Source organism: Moschus berezovskii, chromosome 3 (genome assembly GCF_049115385.1).
Source record: "Moschus berezovskii isolate FMDL1 chromosome 3, NW_MosBer_1.0, whole genome shotgun sequence".
NCBI lineage: Eukaryota > Metazoa > Chordata > Mammalia > Artiodactyla > Moschidae > Moschus > Moschus berezovskii.
Window position 1 is genome coordinate 47935153 of NC_142462.1, and position 23402 is coordinate 47958554.

The 23402-nt window shown below is 37.0% G+C and overlaps 1 protein-coding gene across 2 annotated transcripts in view; it reads right to left on the bottom strand.

Annotated features, from left to right (window-relative positions):
* LOC129552343 (platelet glycoprotein 4-like) overlaps positions 1-23402 on the bottom strand; it is a 44254-nt gene that overhangs the window by 10867 nt on the left and 9985 nt on the right. For both annotated transcript variants that reach the window (XM_088833957.1, XM_088833958.1), the window contains exons 3-8: positions 15904-16064; positions 11734-11881; positions 10932-11111; positions 7451-7542; positions 5301-5347; positions 169-238 (exon numbers count right to left, since the gene is read on the bottom strand). In XM_088833957.1, the coding sequence (XP_088690083.1) occupies positions 169-238; positions 5301-5347; positions 7451-7542; positions 10932-11111; positions 11734-11881; positions 15904-16064 (698 nt within the window). The remainder of the gene's footprint in view (positions 1-168; positions 239-5300; positions 5348-7450; positions 7543-10931; positions 11112-11733; positions 11882-15903; positions 16065-23402) is intronic.

Genomic DNA, 23402 nt, shown 5'->3' on the forward strand with positions numbered 1-23402 from the left:
CCTGGCGTGCTGTGATTCATGGGGTCGCAAAGAGTCAGACACGACTGAGCGACTGAACTGACTGACTGACTAACTGACTATGATTATTAAGTATGAACTTCTGGGTCTGTGTTTTGTCACTTGGTGAAAGAATTCTGTCTTACAGGACTATATCAGTGACTGTCTTACCTGCAAATGTCAGAGGAAAAGAATTGTAGTACCCGATTCTTCTCAATGAAAGGTGGAAATGTGGCTCCGTCTATTTAGAAATCAAGCCAATGGCAAGGGATTAGGTGGAGTATGTGTCCTAGAAAAATCTAGAAATCTTGATTTCAGCTTGGTTAAGAGAAATATAATGCAAACTGTACATATAACATTGATATTCTCCAGTAGCCACATTTTAAAAATAAAACAAGTATCAGGTATATTTTATCTCACCACCATATCCAAAATATAATTTTAACTTGTAATCAACATAATAATTAACAAAACTCCAGATCTAATATTTACTTACAGCCTGTCTCCATTTGTACTGGCTGCATAAGTGTGAATATGACTAGTAGCTACCATATTCAACAAGTCTATATACTATACACATTCACTGGTATCCATTCATATTAACTTTTCCTACTCCTTAAAAATAAAGTTTAAAATGTGTACAATGGCAAATCCACATGTTGTTAAAACTGATTGTGTTTATTTTTTGAAATCCTCACCAAATGGCAAGCCACTCCAGTACTCTTGCCTAGAAAATCCCATGGATAGAGGAGCCTGGTAGGCTGCAGTCCATGGGGTCGCTAAGGGTCGGACACGACTGAGCAACTTCACTTTCACTTTTCACTTTCACACATTGGAGAAGGAAATGGCAACCCACTCCAGTGTTCTTGCCTGGAGAATCCCAGGGACAGGGGAGCCTGGTGGGCTTCCGTCTATGGGGTCACACAGAGTCGGACACGACTGAAGTGACTTAGCAGCAGCAGCAGCAGCAGCACTTTTCTTACCTTGAGGTTCATTTGGAACCCCTGTTTGGTAAATGTTGTTCTTACTTTAAATAGTGATTCATTCATCTGCCCTAACAGCAGATTAATATTTTTAAGTCATTTATTGAATTCTCTCACTAAATAGAATTTCCTGAATATGGTTGGGGAAAGCACACATGAAACTGAAACTAAAAAGGACATTTGTTGAGTTTATTGAATCTCTGGTATGGTTATGAGGGCTTCCCAGGTGGTTCAGTGGTAAAGAATCTGTCTGCCAACCAAGATATGTGGGTCCGATCCCTAGGTCAGGAAGACCCCATGGAGAAGGAAATGGTAACCCACTCCAGTATTCTTGCCTGGGAAATCCCATGGACAGAGAAGCCTGGCCCACTACAGTTCATAGGACATCAAAGAGTCGGACACAATTTAGCACGTGCATATTATAGTTATAATCCATGGCATACAGTGGATATAAGAAGAAATAGCTAGATAATTCCTCCATTTACTCCACAAATGAATATCACCAAAATGAGCCACCACTGAATGTGTTTGTTCAAAACAGTAAACTCTATTCTTCAATTATGAATACATGCTCTTTTTTGGTAACTGCACTAACCTTGTAATCTTACTGCATTACACTTATACTCTTGTGATAAGTGAAATAAAACAGATGTCACAGTGAATTATGAATTAGATCATGATATTGAGAGAATGGAATATTGAATATTAGCTTAAATTCCCAAGATTGTTCCTGAATGGGCATTGTCTATGACTGCCTTCCCAACACTTTAGTAATAAAAGAAAAGAATGCATTGAAAATCTTTAAAAAAAAATCATATGAAACATCATTGAAGATTATGTCATAGAGACCAGCTATTACAGTGGGTCATGATCAGGACTGGAGAGTCCCTTGGACTGCAAGGAGATCCAACCAGTCCATTCTAGAGGAGATCAGTCCTGGGTGTTCATTGGAAGGACTGATGCTAAAGCCGAAACTCCAATACTTTGGCCACCTCATGCAAAGAGTTGACTCACTGGAAAAGACTCTGATGCTGGGTGGGATTGGGGGCAAGAGGAGAAGGGGACGACAGAGAATGAGATGGCTGGATGGCATCACCAACTCGATGGACGTGTTTGAGTGAACTCTGGAAGTTGGTGATGGACAGGGAGGCCTGGCATGCTATCATTCATGGTGTTGCAAAGAGGAAGACATGACTAAATGACTGAACTGAGATGAATTGAACTTTGCTTATCTTATGAATTGATCATAAGATAACTGATGTTAGGTAGGCTCTCTTTCTTTAATACATTCAAATGTAAACAAATATTATCAGTTTATGTCTCTTTAAGTTTGTTGAAGAAGGTAGAGGAAGTATTTCAAAATCATGATTAAAACTCCTTAAAGCCTTTTCATTTCATTAGTCTCTTTTCCTAGTGCCATAACCAAGAATCTCTTTCACAGGGTTTCATCAGATATCCTGGCCTGTCTAATCAACCTTTGCTCCTAGTTTATTTTACTGCTATTTTCTTCTTACTTTTAACTTTGTGCCTGATGCTCATGTATTTATGTTATTATCATTAATAAGTCCTCTACCTCCTTTTTAAAACAAAGTCTTTGTTTCTTAGTTTTGAACAAAAAATGTTTAATATTTTTTCTTAAACCCATAAAGACCCCTTTACTATTTAGAAGCACAGTATATTTCAACTTCCTAGGTGGCTCAGTGGTAAAGAATCTGCCTGCTATCCAGGAGACACAGGTTTGATCCCTGGGTCAGGAAGATCCCTTGGAGAAGGAAATGGCAACCCATTCCAGTATTCTAGCCTGGGAAATCCCATAGACAGAGGAACCTGGTGGGCTACAGTCCATGGGGTCGCAAGAGAATCAGATAGAACTTAGTGACTAAATAACACTGTCTGTGTTGTTCTGTCTGTGTCTGAGGGTACAGTATGAAGTTTATGCTTATGAAATTACTCGAGTTAGTGGTATTGGTACACTTGACAATTTATTGGCAGAAAGAACTACTTAGAAAGGAATTTCTTCATACACTTCATGACTCAAAGCACACTACAAAGCAAAGTTAACAATGGTTTTGCTGTTTTTTTTCTACGAGTGTTAAAAATTAAGTAAAGTAGACAAGTAAATATGCAAAACTCATCAGCACATTTGGAAAAGTAAACATTTCCCATGTTTGCTTTTTATTCCCTACCTTTTCATCTAACTTTGTATTTAACATTTTTCATCATTATTATATTACTTTTCTATAAAGTATTGCCTAACTGACTTTATCTCAGATATGCTGATGACACTACCCTTATGGCAGAAAGTGAAGAGGAACTCAAAAGTCTCTTGATGAAAGTGAAAGAGGAGAGTGAAAAGGTTGGCTTGAAGCTCAACATTCAGAAAACAAAGATCATGGCATCTGGACCCATCACTTCATGGCAAATAGATGGAAAAACAGTGGAAACAGTGTCAGACTTTATTTTTTTGGGCTCCAAAATCACTGCAGATGCTGATTGCAGCCATGAAATTAAAAGACGCTTACTCCTTGGAAGGAAAGTTATGACCAACCTTGATAGTGTATTGAAAAGCAGAGACATTACTTTGCCAACCAAGGTCCGTCTAGTCAAGGCAATGGTTTTTCCCGTGGTCATGTATGGATGTGAGTTTTGGACTATGAAGAAAGCTGATCGCTAAAGAATTGATGCTTTTGAACTGTGGTGTTGGAGAAGACTCTTGAGAGTCCCTTGGACTGCAAGGAGATCCAACCAGTCCATTCTGAGGGAGATCGATCCTGGGTGATCATTGGAAGGACTGATGCTAAAGCTGAAACTGCAATATTTTGGCCACCTCATGCGACGAGTTGACTCACTGGAAAAGACTCTGATGCTGGGAAAGGTTGGGGGAGGGAGGAGAAGGGGACGACTGAGAATGAGATGGCTGGATGGCATCACTGACTCTGTGGACTAGTTTGAGTGAACTCCGGGAGTTGGTGATGGACAGGGAGGCCTGGCGTGCTGTGATTCATGGGGTCGCGGAGAGTCAGACACGACTGAGCGACTGAACTGAACTGAACTGACTTTATAAACATTATACTGTTCTTCAGGGCTTCCCTAATAGCTCAGATGGTGAAGAATCCGCCTGCAATGCAGAGATCCTGGTTCGATTCTTGGGTTGGGAAGATACTGCAGAGAAGCGATAGGCTACTCACTGCAGTAGTCTTGGGCTTCTCTGGTGACTCAACTGGCAAAGAATGTGCCTGCATTATGGGAGACCTGGGTTCAATCCCTGGGTTGGGAAGATCCCCTGGAGAAGGGAACAGCTACCCATTCCAGTGTTCTGGCCTGGAGAAGTCCATGGGGTCACAAAGAGTCAGACGTGACTGACTTTCACTTTCTGCTTCTTAGCAACTGAAAGCTCACTTCATGGCATTTGATTCAAATAGCTTTTTATAATTGTACTTCTTCAACTAGTAGGCATATATTTGCTTTACTTCAAGGAGAATAATAAATTGGATCTAACCATACTCTAAATCTAAGTACATAGTACTTTTTCCTAACTCTAATTCAGAATGTTCATTTTTATATACATTTCTCATGGTTAGAATACAGGTAACCTTATTTTTGTTGCTGTTATTCTTTTCTCTCTCTTTCTGACCATCTTATTCAAAATAGAGCTCTGCTTGAAAGTTCACTGATTCTACTTCAGCTTGAAGTCTTTGGAGGCATAACTTACCTTTTGTAATTATATTGATATTTTAATTCTTTCCATTTTAAATGATTATCTTTACAGTATTTACAAAAGGTGTAATCACTACTCTAAACTTCTCTAATGTTTTACTTCTGTGGTAGGAAGGAGTTCACTACATATGTACAAAGCAAACATTTCCCTGGAATGCAGTAAAGGCTCATCCTTGATGGCTCATTTTGAGAAATTTCATCACATTACACATACATTTACTAAGCCTACATAAAAATAGAGACTCTGAGTTACATTGTAGGGGTACAGAGATATGTAAATGCATACCCTATACTCCCAGAACATTGTAGAATATGGAAGTTGATTTTTGGGAGAAAGCGGTTGGTTTCACTGTGATTATTACCACAAACCATATGCTCTTTTGGGTTTCCCTGGTGGCTCAGATGGTAAAGAATCTGCCTCCAATACAGGCAACCCAGATTCAATCCCTGGGCAGGGATATCCCCTGTAGAAGGGAATGGTTACCCATTCCAGTATTCTTGCCTGGAGAATTCTTCGGACAGAAGTTGCAGCCCATGGGGTTGCAAAGAGTTGGACTGGACTGAGTGACTAACACTTTCTTTTTCACTTTCATATGCTCTTACCTGTACCATTAATCATGCCACAGTAACTTGGCCAATAGGAGAGATGCCTTAGGGATAAAAAGAAAAAAAGAAAATGACCACTTGAAGAGCACATTTCTCACATCACTTCATCTATTATGATTCAGTAAGTCTGCTAAAATAATAACTATTGATTAGCCTAGATGTGAACACATGTATACCCAGGGAAGATTCATGTCAATGTATGGCAAAACCAATACAATAATGTAAAGTAATCAGCCTCCAATTAAAATAAATAAATTTAAAAAATAAATTAAACAGTTGAGAACAAAAAAAAGAAATGTTTTAAGCTATTTGGCCTATGTTTTGCTTGAAGTCTGCATCTTGTTGAGATAAAGGAAGTGCCTGAAACCATTAAGTGACCAGATTATAAAACAAAAACTGCCAAATGTTGTTAATTGGAAACAACATGGACAGAAACATTTCTGCAAAAAGAAACTTGAGAAATACTTGTCCAAAGTTTTGACCTTTTAGAAGAAAGTTCCCTACCTAGGGAGAAATGGATTATTTTATTTATGTTTTATTCACACTGAATAGGATGACAGTATTAAGTGGTTAACTGATATAAACTCAGTATGAAGGATAAGAAGGGAGTGTGGAGGAGGAAAAAAAGAGAAGCAGATGTTGGATCAATAGAGATTAGAAACATGGATAATCAAGTTATACTTTCCACTTCTTTTAACTCTTGTGTGAACTGGCATTTAAATAGGGCAAAGTTTATTAATTTATGCTCCGATACCTACATAAATTATATATATATATATATGGAAACAATGAAAACAATAGTGGTGATAGTTTCTCTGCATACTCAGACACTTTTTGGTGATGGAAAATGAGTTTTTCACACTCCTAACATATCAACCAGTAAGATGTCAAGGCAAGCTGTTGCTTCTTTTTTAAACAGAATAAGCTGCTCAGTCTGCCGTGTTTAGTCTTGCCATGGTCAGTTAAATTAACCTGGTCCTAATCTCAAACTCTTGTGAAATTCTTACTCCAATAAGGAGCACTTAGTAATTTTCCTCAACACATCTCTCTAATATTGAAATGGAAGCAATGCTTACTTTCCTTCATATACAGACACCGATGTGATTCCCCTAAAATGAGCATTTAGAAGTGTTTTTCTTTTTCTCCATTAGACTTTTCTATTAAAAAAAAAAATGTGATTTTGGTCTCTGTAGAAGAAAAAGGATTACATGAGTATTTAACTGTTTTATGCAATTTTTTAGATAAGAACTCAGTGTCACATAATGATTAATCTATAAAAATATTTCATCTCTTTTGATTTGGATTACTTTATTCTTTGTCAGGAAATCACTGATCTAAAACTCATTTTAACTTTGAAGAGAAAAAATTCTGTCTCCCTTGATATTTATTGAGGTTCTTTCTATTTTAGACATGTGATGAATTAGGTGTCCTCCAGATAAATAGGCAGGAGTTAGGGAAAAGCAGTTAGGGAAATCATGGCTGTATGAACATATCTCATTCTACTACTGCTTCACAGGAGGTGTGCTTTTTATTTTTCAAGTTTAATATGTCAGTTTTAGAACAGAAAATAATAATTCCATTTTGTGTTGATAAATATTTTAAAAAGCTGAGTTATCAATAAAATCATTTTGAGAAAATTTTGAAAGGGAAAGTCATGAAAGCATTGACATGGATTCATTAAATTGCCATATTTACAGACATACTTTGTCATGTCCTGGGAAGGAGCAGTTTTTATATTTCATGCTCAGTAAAAAATAAAACATCCATAAGATATACTGGATGCTAAAATGATGAGTTGACATATTGATTTTCTTCCTTTTCATTTGCAGTTATGTAATTTTAGGGTGTATGATAATATCAGTTATGCAGCAGAGATGGAAGTAGTCCCTTTGGATTTCTTTATGTAAGAAAACTTGTTCATCAATATCAATCCTCCAGTGGGGATGATACTCAACAGCTATGCACTAGTGTGATCAGTTGTCACAACTAAAGGGTTAATGCCTTATAGACCAGGAGTTTCTAGGGCTGAGATACAGGCAGCTCTGTTCCATAGGTTGGTGCCTGTGCCTTACCAGTTGGTAAATAAGTTTCTTGTCTGCCTTAGAGTATCCTAGTCACACACACACACACTTTGCTTGAATACTTACTTTTTGCCTTTATATGTGTCAATTCTGGCAACTTTGCTTATGTCATCTTTTCCACTGAAAATTTTATAAACTCCATCTGCAGTGTTGTTATACTGAAGAGATTCATACAAGAAAAAATTACTTCTAAAACAAGTCATGCTTTCCAGATTATAAAATATGTAATCAACTCACTTTTGCATTTCTCAGACACTGGTTGTTCACAACTATTTTATGTGATTTGAAATATATAAGCAAATAATTTTTACAATGACTGATTTTTAGTATTTTTATAAAAACAAGATATAAAAGGTGCAGAAACAAGTGCTAGATACTGAGACAAAGGAAGAAAACATATCAGAAGCTGACATGATCCAACTCCACTATTGCTTGTTGTAATTAAGCCAGAAAGGCCATTTTGATCACTAATCCTGTTATATTGAGGTGAGGGGATAGGGAACAAATCCTATGAGACCATGTCATATTTCTAGAAATTTTCTCTATGTTATGGTCTTTAAAAGTGTTTACTAAAGATTAAATGGGCTTCCCAGGTGGCACTAGTGGTCAAGAACCTGCCTGCCAATGCAGGAGATGTAAAGAGAGGCGGGTTTGATCCCTAGGTCAGGAAGATCCCCTGGAGAAGGGAATGGCAACCCACACCAGTACTCTTGTCTGGAGAATCCCATGGACAGAGGAGCCTGGTGGGCTACAGCCCATGGGGCCACAAAGTCAAACATGACAGAAGTGACTTAGGATGCTTGCAAGCACACAAAAATAAAATTGTTGTTGTTGTTCAGTCACCCAGTTGTGTCCAGCCCTTTGTGACCCCATGGACTGCAGCATGCCAGGCCTCCTTGTCCCTCACTCATCTCCCGAAGTTTGCCCAAGTTCATGTCCATTGCATTGGTGATGCCATCCAGCCATCTCATCTTCTGATGCCCTCTTCTCTTTCTGCCCTCAACTGTTCCCAGCATCAGAGACTTTTTCAATGAGTCAGCTCTTTGCATCAGATGACCAAAATATTGGAGTTTCAGCTTCAGCATCCATCCTTCCAAAGAGTATTCAGGGTTGATTTCCCTTAAGATTGACTGGTTTGATCTCTTTGCTGTTCAAAGGACTTTCAGGAGTCTTCTCCAGCACCACAGTCCAAAGGCATCAATTCTTTGGCATTCTGCCTTCTTTACAGTCCTGCTCTCACAACTGTACATGACTACTGGAAGATCATAGCCTTGACTATACGGACCTTTGTCAGCAGAGTAATGTCTCTGCTTTTCAACACACTCTATGTTTGTCATAGCGTTCCTGCCAAGCAGTCACCTTCTGATTTCATGGCTGCAGTCACTGTCTGCATTGATTTTAGAGTCCAAGAAGAGGAAATCTGTCACTACTTCCACTTTTCCCCCTTCTATTGCCATGGAGGAATGGGGCTGGATGTCATGATCTTAGTGTTTTTTTAATATTTAGTTTTAAGCTGGCTCTTTCACCCTCATCAAAAGGGCCTTAGTTCCTCTTCACTTTCTGTCATTTAGGGTGGTATCATCCACATATCTGAGGTTGTTGATGTTTCTCCCTCCTATCTTGACTCCAGCTTGTGGAATCCAGCCTGGCATTTCTCATGATGTGCTCAGTGTATAGGTTAAACAAACAGAGTAACAGCAGAGAGGCCCATCATACTCCTTTTTCAATCTTGAACCAATCAGTTGTTCTATACAGGGTTCTAACTGTTGCTTCTTGACCCCCCTCCAGGTTTCTTAGGACAGGTAAGATGGTCTGGTATTGCCATCTGTTTAAGAATTTTCCACAGTTTATTGTGATCCACATAGTCAAAGGCTATAGCACAGTCAGTGAAGCAGAAGAAGATGTTTTTCTGGAATTCCCTAGCTTTCTCTAGGTTCCAGTGAATGTTGGCAATTTGATCTCTGGTTCCCTTCCTTTTCTAAACCTAGCTTGGACATCTGGAAGTTCTTGGTTCACATAATGCTGAAGTCTAGCATGCGAGATTTTAAGCATGACTTTACTAGCATGGGAGATGAGTGCAATAGTCTGACAATTAGCACGTTCTTTAGTTAGCTCCTTCTTGGGAATTGGGATGAGGATTGACCTTTTCCAGCCCTTTGGCCACTGCCAGGTCTTCCAGATTTGCCGACATACTGAATGCAACTCCTTGATGGCATCATCCTTTAGGGTTTTGAATAGTTCTGCTGGCATCCATCACATCCACTAGCTTTCTTAAAAGCAGTGTTTCCTAAGGCCCACTTGACTTAAAGTTTGGATACACGAGGATTAGCCAAGGAAAGAATTAAAAGTATTTGAGTTAAATACTAGAAAGCTGATCGCCGAAGAATTGATGCTTTTGAACTGTGGTGTTGGAGAAGACTCTTGAGAGTCCCTTGGACTGCAAGGAGATCCAACCAGTCCATTCTAAAGGAGATCAATCCTGGGTGTTCATTGGAAGGACTAATGCTAAAGCTGAAACTCCAGTACTTTGGCCACCTCATGCAACAAGTTAACTCACTGGAAAGGACTCTGATGCTGGGAAAGGTTGGGAGCGGGAGGAGAAGGGGATGACAGAGAATGAGATGGCTGGATGGCATCACCGACTCTGTGGACATGAGTTTGAGTGAACTCCGGGAGTTGGTGATGGACAGGGAGGCCTGGCGTGCTGTGATTCATGGGGTCGCGGAGAGTCGGACACGACTGAGCGACTGAACTGAACTGAACTGAACTGAATTTATTATCTCTTAATGCTATCTTAATTGATATATAACCTTGCATTTCTAAAAACTGTAGTAAAATAGCAACAATGAACTGGAGACTATAACTATTTTGTGTAGTGACAAGCGCCATCATAGTCAAAATTTCAATTCAGTAGTCAGATTAACTTATTTATAACTCAAAACATTAAGGAACAACTAAGTTCACCACAAAATTCACATTTTTTCTTAATTTCCATACTGTTATTTCATCACTTTAGTAGATTACTAACCAGCTATTAATAATTCTATGAAAATATGACATTGCTGATATATCAGGTTCATTGTGCTCAATTTTGGCCAAGTTTTAAATATTCATTTAAACAAATTTGTAAGAAGTCTAGAGGAGGAGAATGATATGATGAATATATTCAACAGAAATTTAAAAAATGTGGCATTACACTTGATATTTTTAAGATGGGAAGTCGAAACTGAAAAATTGCTCAAAGCCTTAGCAGCTTACAATCTAATTTTAGACAGCTGTATATTTATCAGAGTAGAAACTTGATTAGATGTAGGTTTCCTAATTTTAAATTTAATTGTTAAAAATTAATTTGTTTCATGCAGATAAGTTAATTTTCCCAACTAGGAAAGCTAAATCCATGTGAATAGAGATTTTAAAAACTTACAGTTATGTATTCCCAGATCATAAATAGGATTAACATACTAAATGATAAAATTATGAATTGCCAATGCCATTATATTTATACAGTCAGAGTCTAGCAATATCAATGTTCATATTTGTTACTCACAGGATAAAACACACCAACTGTGGTAGGAATAGAGTATGGAACCGAACTCAAGAATGGATCCTTATAGCCCCACAATAGTTCTTTCAGAGTTCTCTTTTGAAACATAAAAGAGTTTGAGTTTTTGATAAATACATTGAGTATTATCTGAACAAATGTGCTTGGATAGAGATGGGGTGTAGCCTATAAAAAAAAAAGGGACTGTGTAAGACACCAGTTGCAGTATTGATTTTTTACAAGAAATAATAAATAGTACTTCCCTGGTGGCTCAGAGGTTAAAGCATCTGCCTCCAATGCAGGAGACCCGGGTTCGATCCCTGGGTCGGGAAGATCCCCTGGAGAAGGAAACAGTAACCCACTCCAGTATTCTTGCCTGGAGAATCCCATGGACGGAGAAGCCTGGTAGGCTACAGTCCACGGGGTCGCAAAGAGTTGGACACGACTGAGCGACGGAACGGAATGGAAGTTTAATAAAACTTTTAATTGTATCTCTAAAATTACTGCCAAATCTTTGCAAGATTAAAAGTGTCATGTTTCTTCTATTACATTTCTTTCTTGGTGTGAGCCACAGGAAGAAGACTTTCAGTTAAATCCTACTTTTTGAAATGATACACTTTAAATGGTCTTATCAATTCAGTTGATTATTCTATAATCTTGTCATATTTCCAAATGATTGTAATTAGAATATCATGAGAATACATTTTCATTAGAATTACAAATGATATCTGATTATAGTTCTAACCATGAAATTAACTACAGAGGATTCTAAAGTATTACACAGTCAATGGTTTTGTTGTCTACTCACTGCTACAGCCAGGTTGAGAACAGTGAATGTGTCATTCTCTGTTCCAACTGATAGCGAGGGTTCAAAGATGGCACCTTTGGGCCGTAGGAAAGAGACTGTGTGGGTCTTAGAGTCTTGGGTTATAATATCCTTGGCTAGATAACGGACTCTGAAAAACAGAAGTTAAAAAAAAATTCAGAAAAACCATTGTCACAAATGCCATTCATTCATGCAGTAAATAATTTTTTTTAGTATGTAGATGGTCTGAAATTAGGCTAAACAAGTAAGTTAAAAACATATATATGCCAAATGCTGAGTCTTGCAAATCAGAGAAGGTCAGGGAGAGGTGTCTTATTTGTGCATAGCAGGGAAGAAAGAATGTGTGTTATTATAGGAGTTTACCTAGATTCTGTGGGAAAACACAGAACAGATACAAACCCAGGCTAGGGATGGTTATGGTGTGGATAATGGACAGGATACAATTCCACATAAGTAGGCTGAGGGACAAATAGAAGTCTAGTTAAGCAAAATAGTGTTGAAAATAGCATGTATAAGAGGTAAGAACATGTTGTAATTTTGCATATGCAGATGTTTCAATATATTTGGTTTACAGAGTCAGACTAAGGAGAGTGGTGGAAATAAAATTACTAAAGTAAACATAAAAGGTTGTACCCCATACTCAAATATTTAGTTTTTTATCCTGAGATTCAGGAGGAGACAGTAGAGAAGTTGAAGGAAGGGACAGTAAGAGCACATTTCCTTATTAGATGGTCTGTTCATAGTGAACAGACTTTCCTGCACCGACTTTGTCAAAATTTCCAGCATTTTAATGAAAATTAAAGATACCTAATGGAATATAATTTCCACTTTACAGGTCAATTTCCCTCCATCCCTTCCTCATATATTGTATACTTACTAGTTCTGAGCTCCTGGCTGTAACATCTCTAGGCAAATTACCAACCACTTTTTTAGGAATGTGGTAAAGGGTTGTTATTATGGAAACAAAATCTTTTGCAATTACAAGATATTTACTGAGATAAAATAAGGTATACATTGCACTATCCTATATTTGATTGTCTATTATTTGAGGTTAAAATAGGTTATCTATTATTATCTAAGATAAAGACTGAAAAAGTCATGGGACTGAAATGTTTAAAATATAACAAATAAAAAAATCACATTTCAGTCAGGTATAATAAAAATGTAAAATTCACGTAGGGTAGGTATTATGAGTGTTTTTTATCCCCAACCACAGTGCCTGGTACTTGGTAAGTTTTCAACAAAAACTTTTTGAACAAATAATTAATGTTTCACATTATCTCAAAAAAGAATTCAGAAAAGATAGAGATATATTTTACTGTTAATATAATTTCTTCAAGGTTTTATCATTTACTTTTCTCTGAGTCCTATAGACATGCAAAGAATATAAAAATCTGAAACAGCATCCAGGATAATCTATTATCAATTACTGTCTTCTCTTAGATAGTTGTATTTTAAATTTAGATTATCTATTATTAACATTTAAAATTAAAGTGCCCTAATTTTCAGGAATATTTATGTTTATAATAATTGAGATGATAGTAAAACAACTGTGACCAAATTCTAGTTTTACTTAGTTGTACTTACAACACTGTACCAGTATATGGCACTCACTAAGAGAAAAATCCTTTAAACTGAGGCCTGTGTTTAGAAAGAAAGTACTTGTAGAAAGAGAACATAATCACTCAATTTTTTGTTTAAAAATTAGAATACAGGGAATTCCCTGAAAGTCCTTTGGTTCACTTAGCAATTCTACTTCAGGGGAGCACAGGTTTGATCCCTAATCGAACTGAAATCCTAATCCTTGGCTAAGTTTAGTATCTCTTCTTACTTTCATAGTTAGAAAAGTCACAGTCTTGTAATTTAGATAGGAGAAAATGTCCACAAAAATCTTAAAGTTACCAGATCCTAGGTCTGTGCGAACATGGTAAATCATTTCACAGCTCCTGGAATGAGTTTTTTAAATTTAAAGGATGAAATTTTCTTGAAAATTATTTCCCATTAGTGCTGATACCTAAGATTCTTTTCAAAAGTGTGTTAAACCGTTAAGGCATGCAAAATAAAGGTACAGCTTATTCAGTCTCAGTCCTGGACAAAATAATAGTACTAACTGAATAAAAGCACCCTTAAGACCTGGAAAATAGTTTGAATAGAAATCCTTAGCAAGTATTGTAGTTATGTAAAATCAATTTAATGCTGTGATTCTCAAATTTGAGTTTGTATTGAAATCCCCAGAATATTTGTCAAACTCATTACTAGGCTCAAAATCAAGTATGTCTGATACATTTGGTCTAAGGTGAGGCCTGAGAATTTGCATTTCTACCTAGTTCCCAGGTGATGTTGATGTTGCTGGTCCGGAAACCACATTTTGAGAACCACTCAAAAACCACTACATTTTAAGTTTTAGGATTTTAAAATACTCTGGGTTTTAAATTTTTTTTTAATTTTTATTTAATAAATGGTAAAAAGCACAATGCCAAAAACATTAACAGTTAAAATTTCACCAAATGAAAAAATACTATAGAATACACAGTTGTAAAAAGCTACATTAAGCTATTTTACGACTGCCTCAGGCTGTAAAAAGAAAAAAAAAAAAACTGATGCCATACCTAAGTTATCCCTCTCTCAAAATAATGCCATTTATGTTATAAACCATGAGCACCCCATCAAAAGATGGGAACTGCTTTTGTTAATTCATATATATATATATATATATATATGACTGTATCACTTTGCTATACACCTGAAACAAACACAACTGTAAATGAAATATAGTACAATATAAAATAAAAATAAGTAACAGACCTTTGGGACTTTACACCGAGTTAGAGTTCCTATCAGAGGGATAACAGCACCACAGCCATACTGAATCCTCATGAAGGAGGCACACGAACGACTGGATTACAAGAGTTACAGGAATGAGAGCTGCTCACTTCCCAGAAACTACAGCTCACAGAAAGCCAACAAAGACACGAGATACAGACCATTCACTTATGAATGTGTAAAACTCAAGAAAGTCCAGTTCACTCCTACAACATGTTGAAAGTGCTTCAGAATTCACACAATACTAATTCTCTTATGGTTCTGGTTAAATTATATATACCAGTTTATAACAAATGGTAAAATCTGTAATTCTGTTCAAAGTTTTAAAAGATTACTTAAGAATAGTTTCTTGTATTTCTATGCCACCTTTATAGTTCTGGTTTCTCATTTCTTAATTAGTAAATTCAGCATGCAGGTTCTATCCCAGGCTACTTTATACACTTCCGGAAGGAACGGCCTCTTAAATCCACAGGGTGTTGAGGTGGGGAGCCCCTAACCACGTCAGATTCGTTTCACATATGATAATATACATGTTTCAATCCATTCTCCCAAATCATCCCACCCTCGCCCTCTCCCACAGTCTGAAAGACTGCTCCACACATCCGTGTCTCTCCTGCTGTCTCGTATACAGGGTTATCATTATCCTCTTGCTATATTCCATATATATGTGTTAATATACTATATTGGTGGGTTTTAAATTTTTGATAGACTTTTTAAATTTAGCTTGCATATTTTAGAGCTGTTTTTTAATTTTCTATTTTACTTTATTTTGTAACATTTATTTTATATAGGAGTATAATTAACAGTGTTGTGCTAGTTTCAGTTTTACAGCAGTGATTCAGTTATATATGTACACATACACACATACATATATATATAATATATGCACGTTTATACGTATCTATTCTTTCTTCAAATTCCTTCCCCATGTAGTTTATTACATAACATTGAACCAAGTAACCTGTGCTATATGGTAGGTCCTTGTTTGTTGTCTATTTTAAATATAGCAGTGTGGATAGGTTGGGAGTTTGGAATTGACCTGCAGACGCTGCTAGAGTTGAGAACAAATGCCACACAAACACTGGTAACTTTTTAAATATTGATCTGTTAATTGATACTGGTAAATTCATAGTAAAATCTGTTTTTCTTATACTCATTAAATCCTTAGATTAGGGTTTTATTAATACATAGGCAGAAACAAATATTTTAGTGTATGTTAATGGCAAGAAAGTAATAAATACATTTCAATACAGTGACATTCGTCAAGTGGAAGCTTTTTCAGAAATACATGTATTCAAGGAAAGAGTGCCACGTATTTGGGGGACTCACCTGTATGTGTAAGGACCTCTTTGCTTAACTTTAATTTTGCTGCTATTAACTGCCACTTCGTCTGGATTCTGCACATCAAATATCCAAAATTGTCTGTAAACGTTTGCACCTGCTTTAACCCAATTTTTAAAAGCAATTGTACCTTCTTCAAGGACAGATTCCTGTGAAAAAGAAAACAAGTTTGGGTTACTTCTTTGCAGTTAATAAGGGCACTTGTGGGAGCTGCAAACCTCAGTCAATGAAAGGACTAAGGTCAAATACCTTGCATATGAGAACCTCTGTAACCTGCCACATGAAACAGAAATGTTTTCAACACATTACAGTTGACAGTCTCTTTTAGTCGATCTTTTACAAAGAGAATCAGTGTGTAATATTGTATACATGTCTGGTGCTTGTAAGACCAACCACTGCAAGGTTTAGAGAAATCTTATTTCAATACTGCAATAGTTTCTAATAATTATTAAGCAAATTTTATTAAACCTTTTCCAAAATGTTCTTACCAGGTTGAACATTAACTTTTCTACCCTCAGAAAGTTGAACTAAGGAGGCAAAACAGAACTGAGACAAAAATCTAGTGATACTGGAAGTATTTTCATTTTTCATGCTGTAATAATCATTTTACATTGTGTACATTGGAGCTGCTACAGTGAGTGAGACCCTCCTATGTTTTACAACCAATTTTCCTTGAAAAAGTCTCAATTGTATCTTGACATCTTATTTCTATAGTAAGCCCAAAATAAAGACAAAATTATGTATAGAAAAAGTATTATGGCTTGTTTAAATGTAAAGGTGTTGTGAGGATGTTGAAGCTGAAATTGGTGCTAAAGAAGAATTAGATGTTACTTCCCATTTCAAGGAAGCACATGGCCATATACATTATTATTTTCATGTTGTAACTATCTTAAAGACTAATAACAATTGTTTATCATGTACCCCCAAGGCACATATCTTATTAAATATTCTTAATTAAAGGAACTTCTAAGTAGTTACAGAATTGAAAAGGAATTGTGGTAGAATATAGCTGGCAGGACAGAAAATTTATTCATTCTAATGCTTATACACTGAATATCAAAACACAGTATAAGCATATCATGTTTTTGTTCTAAAGGCTGTGAATCATTTTGCCTTAATAGTTCATTTGTAGATTTTTTTTTCAACTGGGAAAGTGGAAATACAGAACTGAAATGGATACATTGAATTATCAGATGCTAGAGTTAGGGTCTGGAGAAGGCAATGGCACCCCACTCCAGTACTCTTGCCTGGAAAATCCCATGGATGGAGGAGCCTGATAGGCTGCAGTCCATGGGGTCGTGAAGAGTCGGACACGACTGAGTGACTTTACTTTCACTTTTCACTTTCATGCATTGGAGAAGGCAATGGCAACCCACTCCAGTGTTCTTGCCTGGAGAATCCGAGTGACGGGGGAGACCGGTGGGCTACCGTCTATGGGGTTGCACGAGTCGGACATGACTGAAGTGACTTAGCAGCAGCAGCAGAGTTAGGGTCACCTAATCCCATCCATTTTTTTAGGGTTCTATAGAAAACATATGTCTGACTCAATGCTGCTGCTGCTGCTGCTGCTAAGTCACTTCAGTCGTGTCCGACTCTGTGTGACCCCATAGACGGAAGCCTACCAGGCTCCCCCGTCCCTGAGATTCTCCAGGCAAGAACACTGGAGTGGGTTGCCATTTCCTTCTCCAATGTGTGAAAGTGAAAAGTGAAAGTGAAGTCGCTCAGTCGTGTCCAACCCATAGCGACCCCACGGACTGCAGCCTACCAGGCTCCTCCATCCATGGGATTTTCTAGGCAAGAGTACTGGAGTGGCTTGCCATTGCCTTCTCCGTCTGACTCAATGCTGTGTGCCAATTTACTAGTAGATAATGGAGAATGCCAAGAATGGAGGAAAACAATAGAATGGAGGAAAACAATAGAATGGAAAAGGCTAGAGATCTCTTCAAGAAAATGAGAGATACCAAGGGAACATTTCATGTAAAGATGGGCATAGTAAAGGACAGAAATGGTATGGATCTAACAGAAGCAGAATATATTAACAAGAAATGGAAAGAATACACAGAAAAACTCTACAATAAAGATCTTAATGACCCAGATAACCACAATGGTTATCTAGAGCCAGATATCCTGGAGTGCCAAGTCAAGTGGGCCTTAGGAAGCATCACTATGATAAAAGCTAGTGGAGGTGATGGAATTTCAGTTGAGTTATTTCAAATCCTAAAAGATGATGCTGTCAAAATGTTGCACTCAATATGTCAGCAAATTTAGAAAGCTCAGCAGTGGCCACAGAACAGAAAAAGGTACATTTTCATTCCAATCCCAAAGAAAGGCAATGCCAAAAAATGTTCAGACTACTGCACAGTTGCACTCATTTCACATTCTAGCAAAATAATGCTCTAAATTCTCCAAGCTAGGCTTCAGCAGTACATGAACCTAGAATTTCCAGATGTTCAAGCTGGATTTAGGAAAGGCAGAGGCACCAGAGATCAAATTGCCAATATCTGTTAAATTATAGAAAAAGCAGAGAGTTCCAGAAAAACATCTACTTTATTGACTATGCCAAAACCTTTGACTGGCCCAACAACAAACTGTAGAAAATCCTTAAAGAGATGAGAATACCAGACCATCTTCTGTGCCTCCTGAGAAATCTGTGTGCATGTCAAGAAGCAACAGTTAGAACCGGACATGGAACAACAGAATGGTTTCAAATTGAGAAAGGAAAGGAGTACGTCGAGACTGTATATTGTCACCCTGCTTATATAACTTCTATGCAGAATACATCATGTGAAGTGCCAGGCTGGATGAAGCACAAGCTGGAATTAAGACTGCCAGGAGAAATATCAATAATCTCAGATACGCAGAAGACACTGACCCTTATCGCAGAAAGTAAAGAGGAATTAAAGAGCTTCTTGATGAAAGTGAAAGAGGAGAGTGAAAAAACTGGCTTAAAACTCAACATTCAAGAAACTAAGATCAGGGCATCTGGTCCCATCACTTCATGGCAAATAGATGGGGAAACAGTGAGAGACTTTTTTTCTTGGGCTCCAAAATCACTTCAAATGTTGACTGCAGCCATGAAATTAAACGGTGCTTTCTCCTTGGAAGAAAAGTTATGACAAACATAGACAGCATATTAAGCAGCAGAGACATTACTTTGGCAACAGAAGTCCATCTAGTCAAAGGTATGGTTTTTCCAGTAGTCATGTACGGATGTGAGAGTTGGACCATAAAGAAGGCTGAATGCCAGAGAATTGATGCTTTTGAACTGTGGTGTTGGAGAAGATTCTTGAGAGTCCCTTGGACCTCACGGATATCAAATCAGTCAATCCTAAAGGAAATCAATCCTGAATATTCATTGGAAGGACTAATGCTGAAGCTCCAATACTTTGGCCATTGATGCGAAAAGACCCTGATGCTGGGAAAGATTGAAGGCATGAGGAGAAGGGGACGACAGAGGACGAGTTGGTTGGAGGGCATCACTGCCTCAATGGATGTGAGTCTGTGCAAGCTCCGGGAATTGGTGATGAACAAGGAAGCCTGGAGTGCTGCAGTCGGTGGGGTCCCAAAGAGTCAGACACGACTGAGCAACTGAACTGAGTGGAGAATCAGATCTTTAACTCCAGTGTCGTGCTATTTCCATCAGTAAACTTTGACTAATATTATTATACAAATTCTATCCACCCTTTAGAGGGGAGACCTCTAGTCTTATTTACTTTCTTAGATTGCTTTAACTACTTTGTCCTTAGCATTACGTGTAAAATTATAATACTTCTTTTCTTACTGTTTTATCATTTTTATGTTTATTCTCCATCCAGGGAAATTAAAGCTTCTTAAAAAACAGAAATATACTGAAAATGCTTTTCACTTCCTCTCCTCAGTACCAATATATTCTGTCTGCAATCAGTTGCAAGCAGTTTCTGTGTTCAGAAAATTTTCTTCTATGTGTATGCATTACGAACATGTATGTGTGTGCATGCTGAGAGAAAGAAATCTTTAATTCCTTTCTTTGTGTTCTGCAGTTAATAGGGAAATTTAAAAAAATATGTAAAATTTTGTTACACAATAATCTCTAAACATTTATCAAATGATATGAACAACATCAAGGTAATGAATTATCCTTCATAAAAACTGGCAAAACTTTTCCTTTTTCTTAAGTCCTTTGGCAGTTTCTGCTTTCCACATTCATGGCAACTCATACCATTGACTTTTAGTTTATCTAGCAAGATTGTATAAATCTGCTGTCTCCACATAAATTTGCTAGGAATCATAGTCTAAAATATTGTTAGAAAAAAGTTTCTACCATGCAGTCCTTAAAAAGTTGCTTAGAAATAAAGTTAAATATATATATATATATTTATATATAAATTAATAAATTGTTTTAGGCCATTTCAAGTGCTAGAGTCAGGGTGTCATCTTTTAGAATTGAAAGGTATCATAGAATCACAGATCTATATTTTAAAAGTTAGATAACATCATGAGATGATATTCTGATCTGTTAAAATTAGGCACTTTAATTCTACTTCCTTTTTTTTTTTTAAATGGTGTTTGTATGCAGATAATAACTTTCCCAATTGTTATTAGTCTATTAAATGAAGCTAGTAATGGTAATGATTTCAATGGTAAACAAAACTGACTAGTACTAAAACTTGTATATATTTGTCAAATAAACAGCATTAAACTAAGTGCTCTTGAGGTAGAGGTAAGGCACTTGGCTCACTGTGGTGGTGATGGTTTAGTTGCTAAGTCATGTCCAACTCTTGTGACCCCATGGGCTCTAGTCTGCCAGACTCCTCTGTCCATGGGATTTCCCAGACAAGAATACTGGAGAAAGTAACCATTTCCTTCTTCAGGGATCTTCCTGACCCAGGGATCAAACCCACGTCTCCAGAATTACAGGTAGATTCTTTACTGCTGGGTTTACATATAATTCAGAAATGAAACTTCTACTGTTGGCCAGTTTCTCTGACATTTTGTTTCTACATTCAAACTCTCTAGAAAGCAAACCTGCTGTTCAGTTTTATATGTAATCTCTATAGTAATGATAAAATCTGTCTGAGCACCGACCTTTGAAATACATACTGATGTTCATATCAAATTACTTGTAAAACCTCTGTCCTTTATTCTTCCAGGGAATACATTTCCTTCACTAACTCAACTGGATATCTTACAGTTTGCAATTTTTACTCCTCTCTCTCCCTATTTAATCCTTTTATCCCAGCGCATCCCATCACCCATCAGTTCTGTGTATTCTACCACACTAGACCAGAGTGCCTTTTGTTAGTGCAGACCGAGCATTAATCTTTCTAAAAGGGAGTCTTAAATGGCATGAAAAAGAGCCACAAAAACAAGCATTGTGGAGGCTAAATAATATGCTTAACGACTAATGGACCTCTGAGGAAATATAAAGTCACCTGAAGACAAATGAAAATGAAAACATGACAATTCAAAACTTAAGGGATTCAGCAAAGCAGTTCTAACAGAAATTTATAGCTATACAGGTTTACATCAGGAAACAAACAAACAAAAAAATCTCATTTAAACAACCTAATCAGACACGTAAAGGAATTAGAAAGAGAGGAATAAACAAAACCCAAAGATAGTAGAAGGAAAGAAATCATAAAGATAAGAGCAGAAATAAATGAAATAGATACTAAAAAAAACCCCAATGAAACTAAAAACTAGCTCTTGAAAATGATGTTTAAAAATGGTAAGCCTTTAGCTAGACTTATCAGAAAAAGAGAGAAATGGCCCAAATTAATAAAATCAGAAATGAAAAAGAAGTTACAACCAACACCACAAAAATACCCCAAATCATAAGAGACTACTATGAACAACTGTACACCAATAAAATGGATAATCTAGAATTAAAAATGGAAAAATTCTTAGAAAGATACATTCTCCCAAGACTGAGCCAGAAAGAAATAGAAAATACCAATAATGAAATTAAATCAGTAATTTAAAAACTCGCAACAAAATTTCAGGATCAGATGGCTTTACAGATGAACTCTAGTACTAAACATTTAGAAAATAATTGAAACCTATCCTTCTCATACTATTCCACAAAATTGCAGAGGAAGGAGTACTTCCAAACTTATATTATGAGGCCAGCATCACCCTGATACCAGAACCAGACAAATATATTACAAAACAAGAAAATAGAAGGCCAGTATCTCTGATGAACACAAATAATAAATGTTGGTGAGGATGTAGAGAAAAGGGAACCCTCATACATTGTTGCTGAGAATGTAGATTGATTCAGCAAGGGTGGAGGTGTCCACAAAATCTAAATAAATAACTCTATATGACCCAGCATTTCCATCCTTGGATATGTATTCAACAAAAACACTAATTTGAAAAGATGCATGCTCCCCAATGGTCATAGTTGCATTATTTACAGTTGCCAAAGTATGGAAGCAACCTACATGTCCACCAATAGATGGATGGATAAAGAAGATTTGGTATCTATATGCAGTGGAATATTACTCAGACATAGAGAAAGAATGAAATTTTGCCAATTGAAGCAATATGGATGAATATGGATGGCATTATGCTAAGTGAAATTAATCAGAGAGAGAAAAACAAATACTATACGATATTAGGAAAAGTAAAAGTGTTAGTCAAGAGTCATGTCTGACTCTTTGTGACTCCATGGACTGTTGCCCACAAGGCTCTTCTGTCCATAGAATGCTCCAGGCAAGAATACTGGAGTGGGTTGCCATTCCCTTCCCCAGGGTGTCTTCCCAACCCAAGGATCAAACCCAGGTCTCCTGTGTTGCAGGCAAATTCTTTACCATCTGAGCCACCAGGGAAGCTCGTGATATTACTTACAGTGGAATCTAAAAAAATACAGCAAACTAATGAGTAAAACAAAAAAGAAACAGATTCGTGGATAGAGAGAACAAAGTGGTTACCAGTGAGGAGAGAAGTTGGGGCAACATAAAAATAGGAGAAAATGTTTATTATGGAATTATATGAAATCATGTATATGAAACTTTAGAAAATTTTAAAGTACTGTAGAATTTAAAGTATATTTCTTTCAATAAAAATGGTATGCTGCTGCTGCTGCCAAGTCACTTCAGTCGTGTCCGACTCTCTGTGACCCCATAGACGGAAGCCCACCAGGCTCCCCCTTCCCTGGGATTCTCCAGGCAAGAACACTGGAGTGGGTTGCCATTTCCTTCTCCAGTGTGTGAAAGTGAAAAGTGAAAGTGAAGTCGCTCAGTCATGTCCGTCCCTTAGTGACCCCACGGACTGCAGCCTACCAGGCTCCTCCATCCATGGGATTTTTATGTGTACCAAAAAGCATATCAACATAATTTTTGAACATAATTAAAAGCCACTACTTCTACTTACCTGCATACCTATGATAGTTTTTTAATCAAAAATTGGATATTTAGATTTAAGATGACAGTGCATTAGTGTAGATATGAATCATACTATGACCATTTCTCTATAATATAGAGTTTCAGTGGTTTATTATGTTGGAG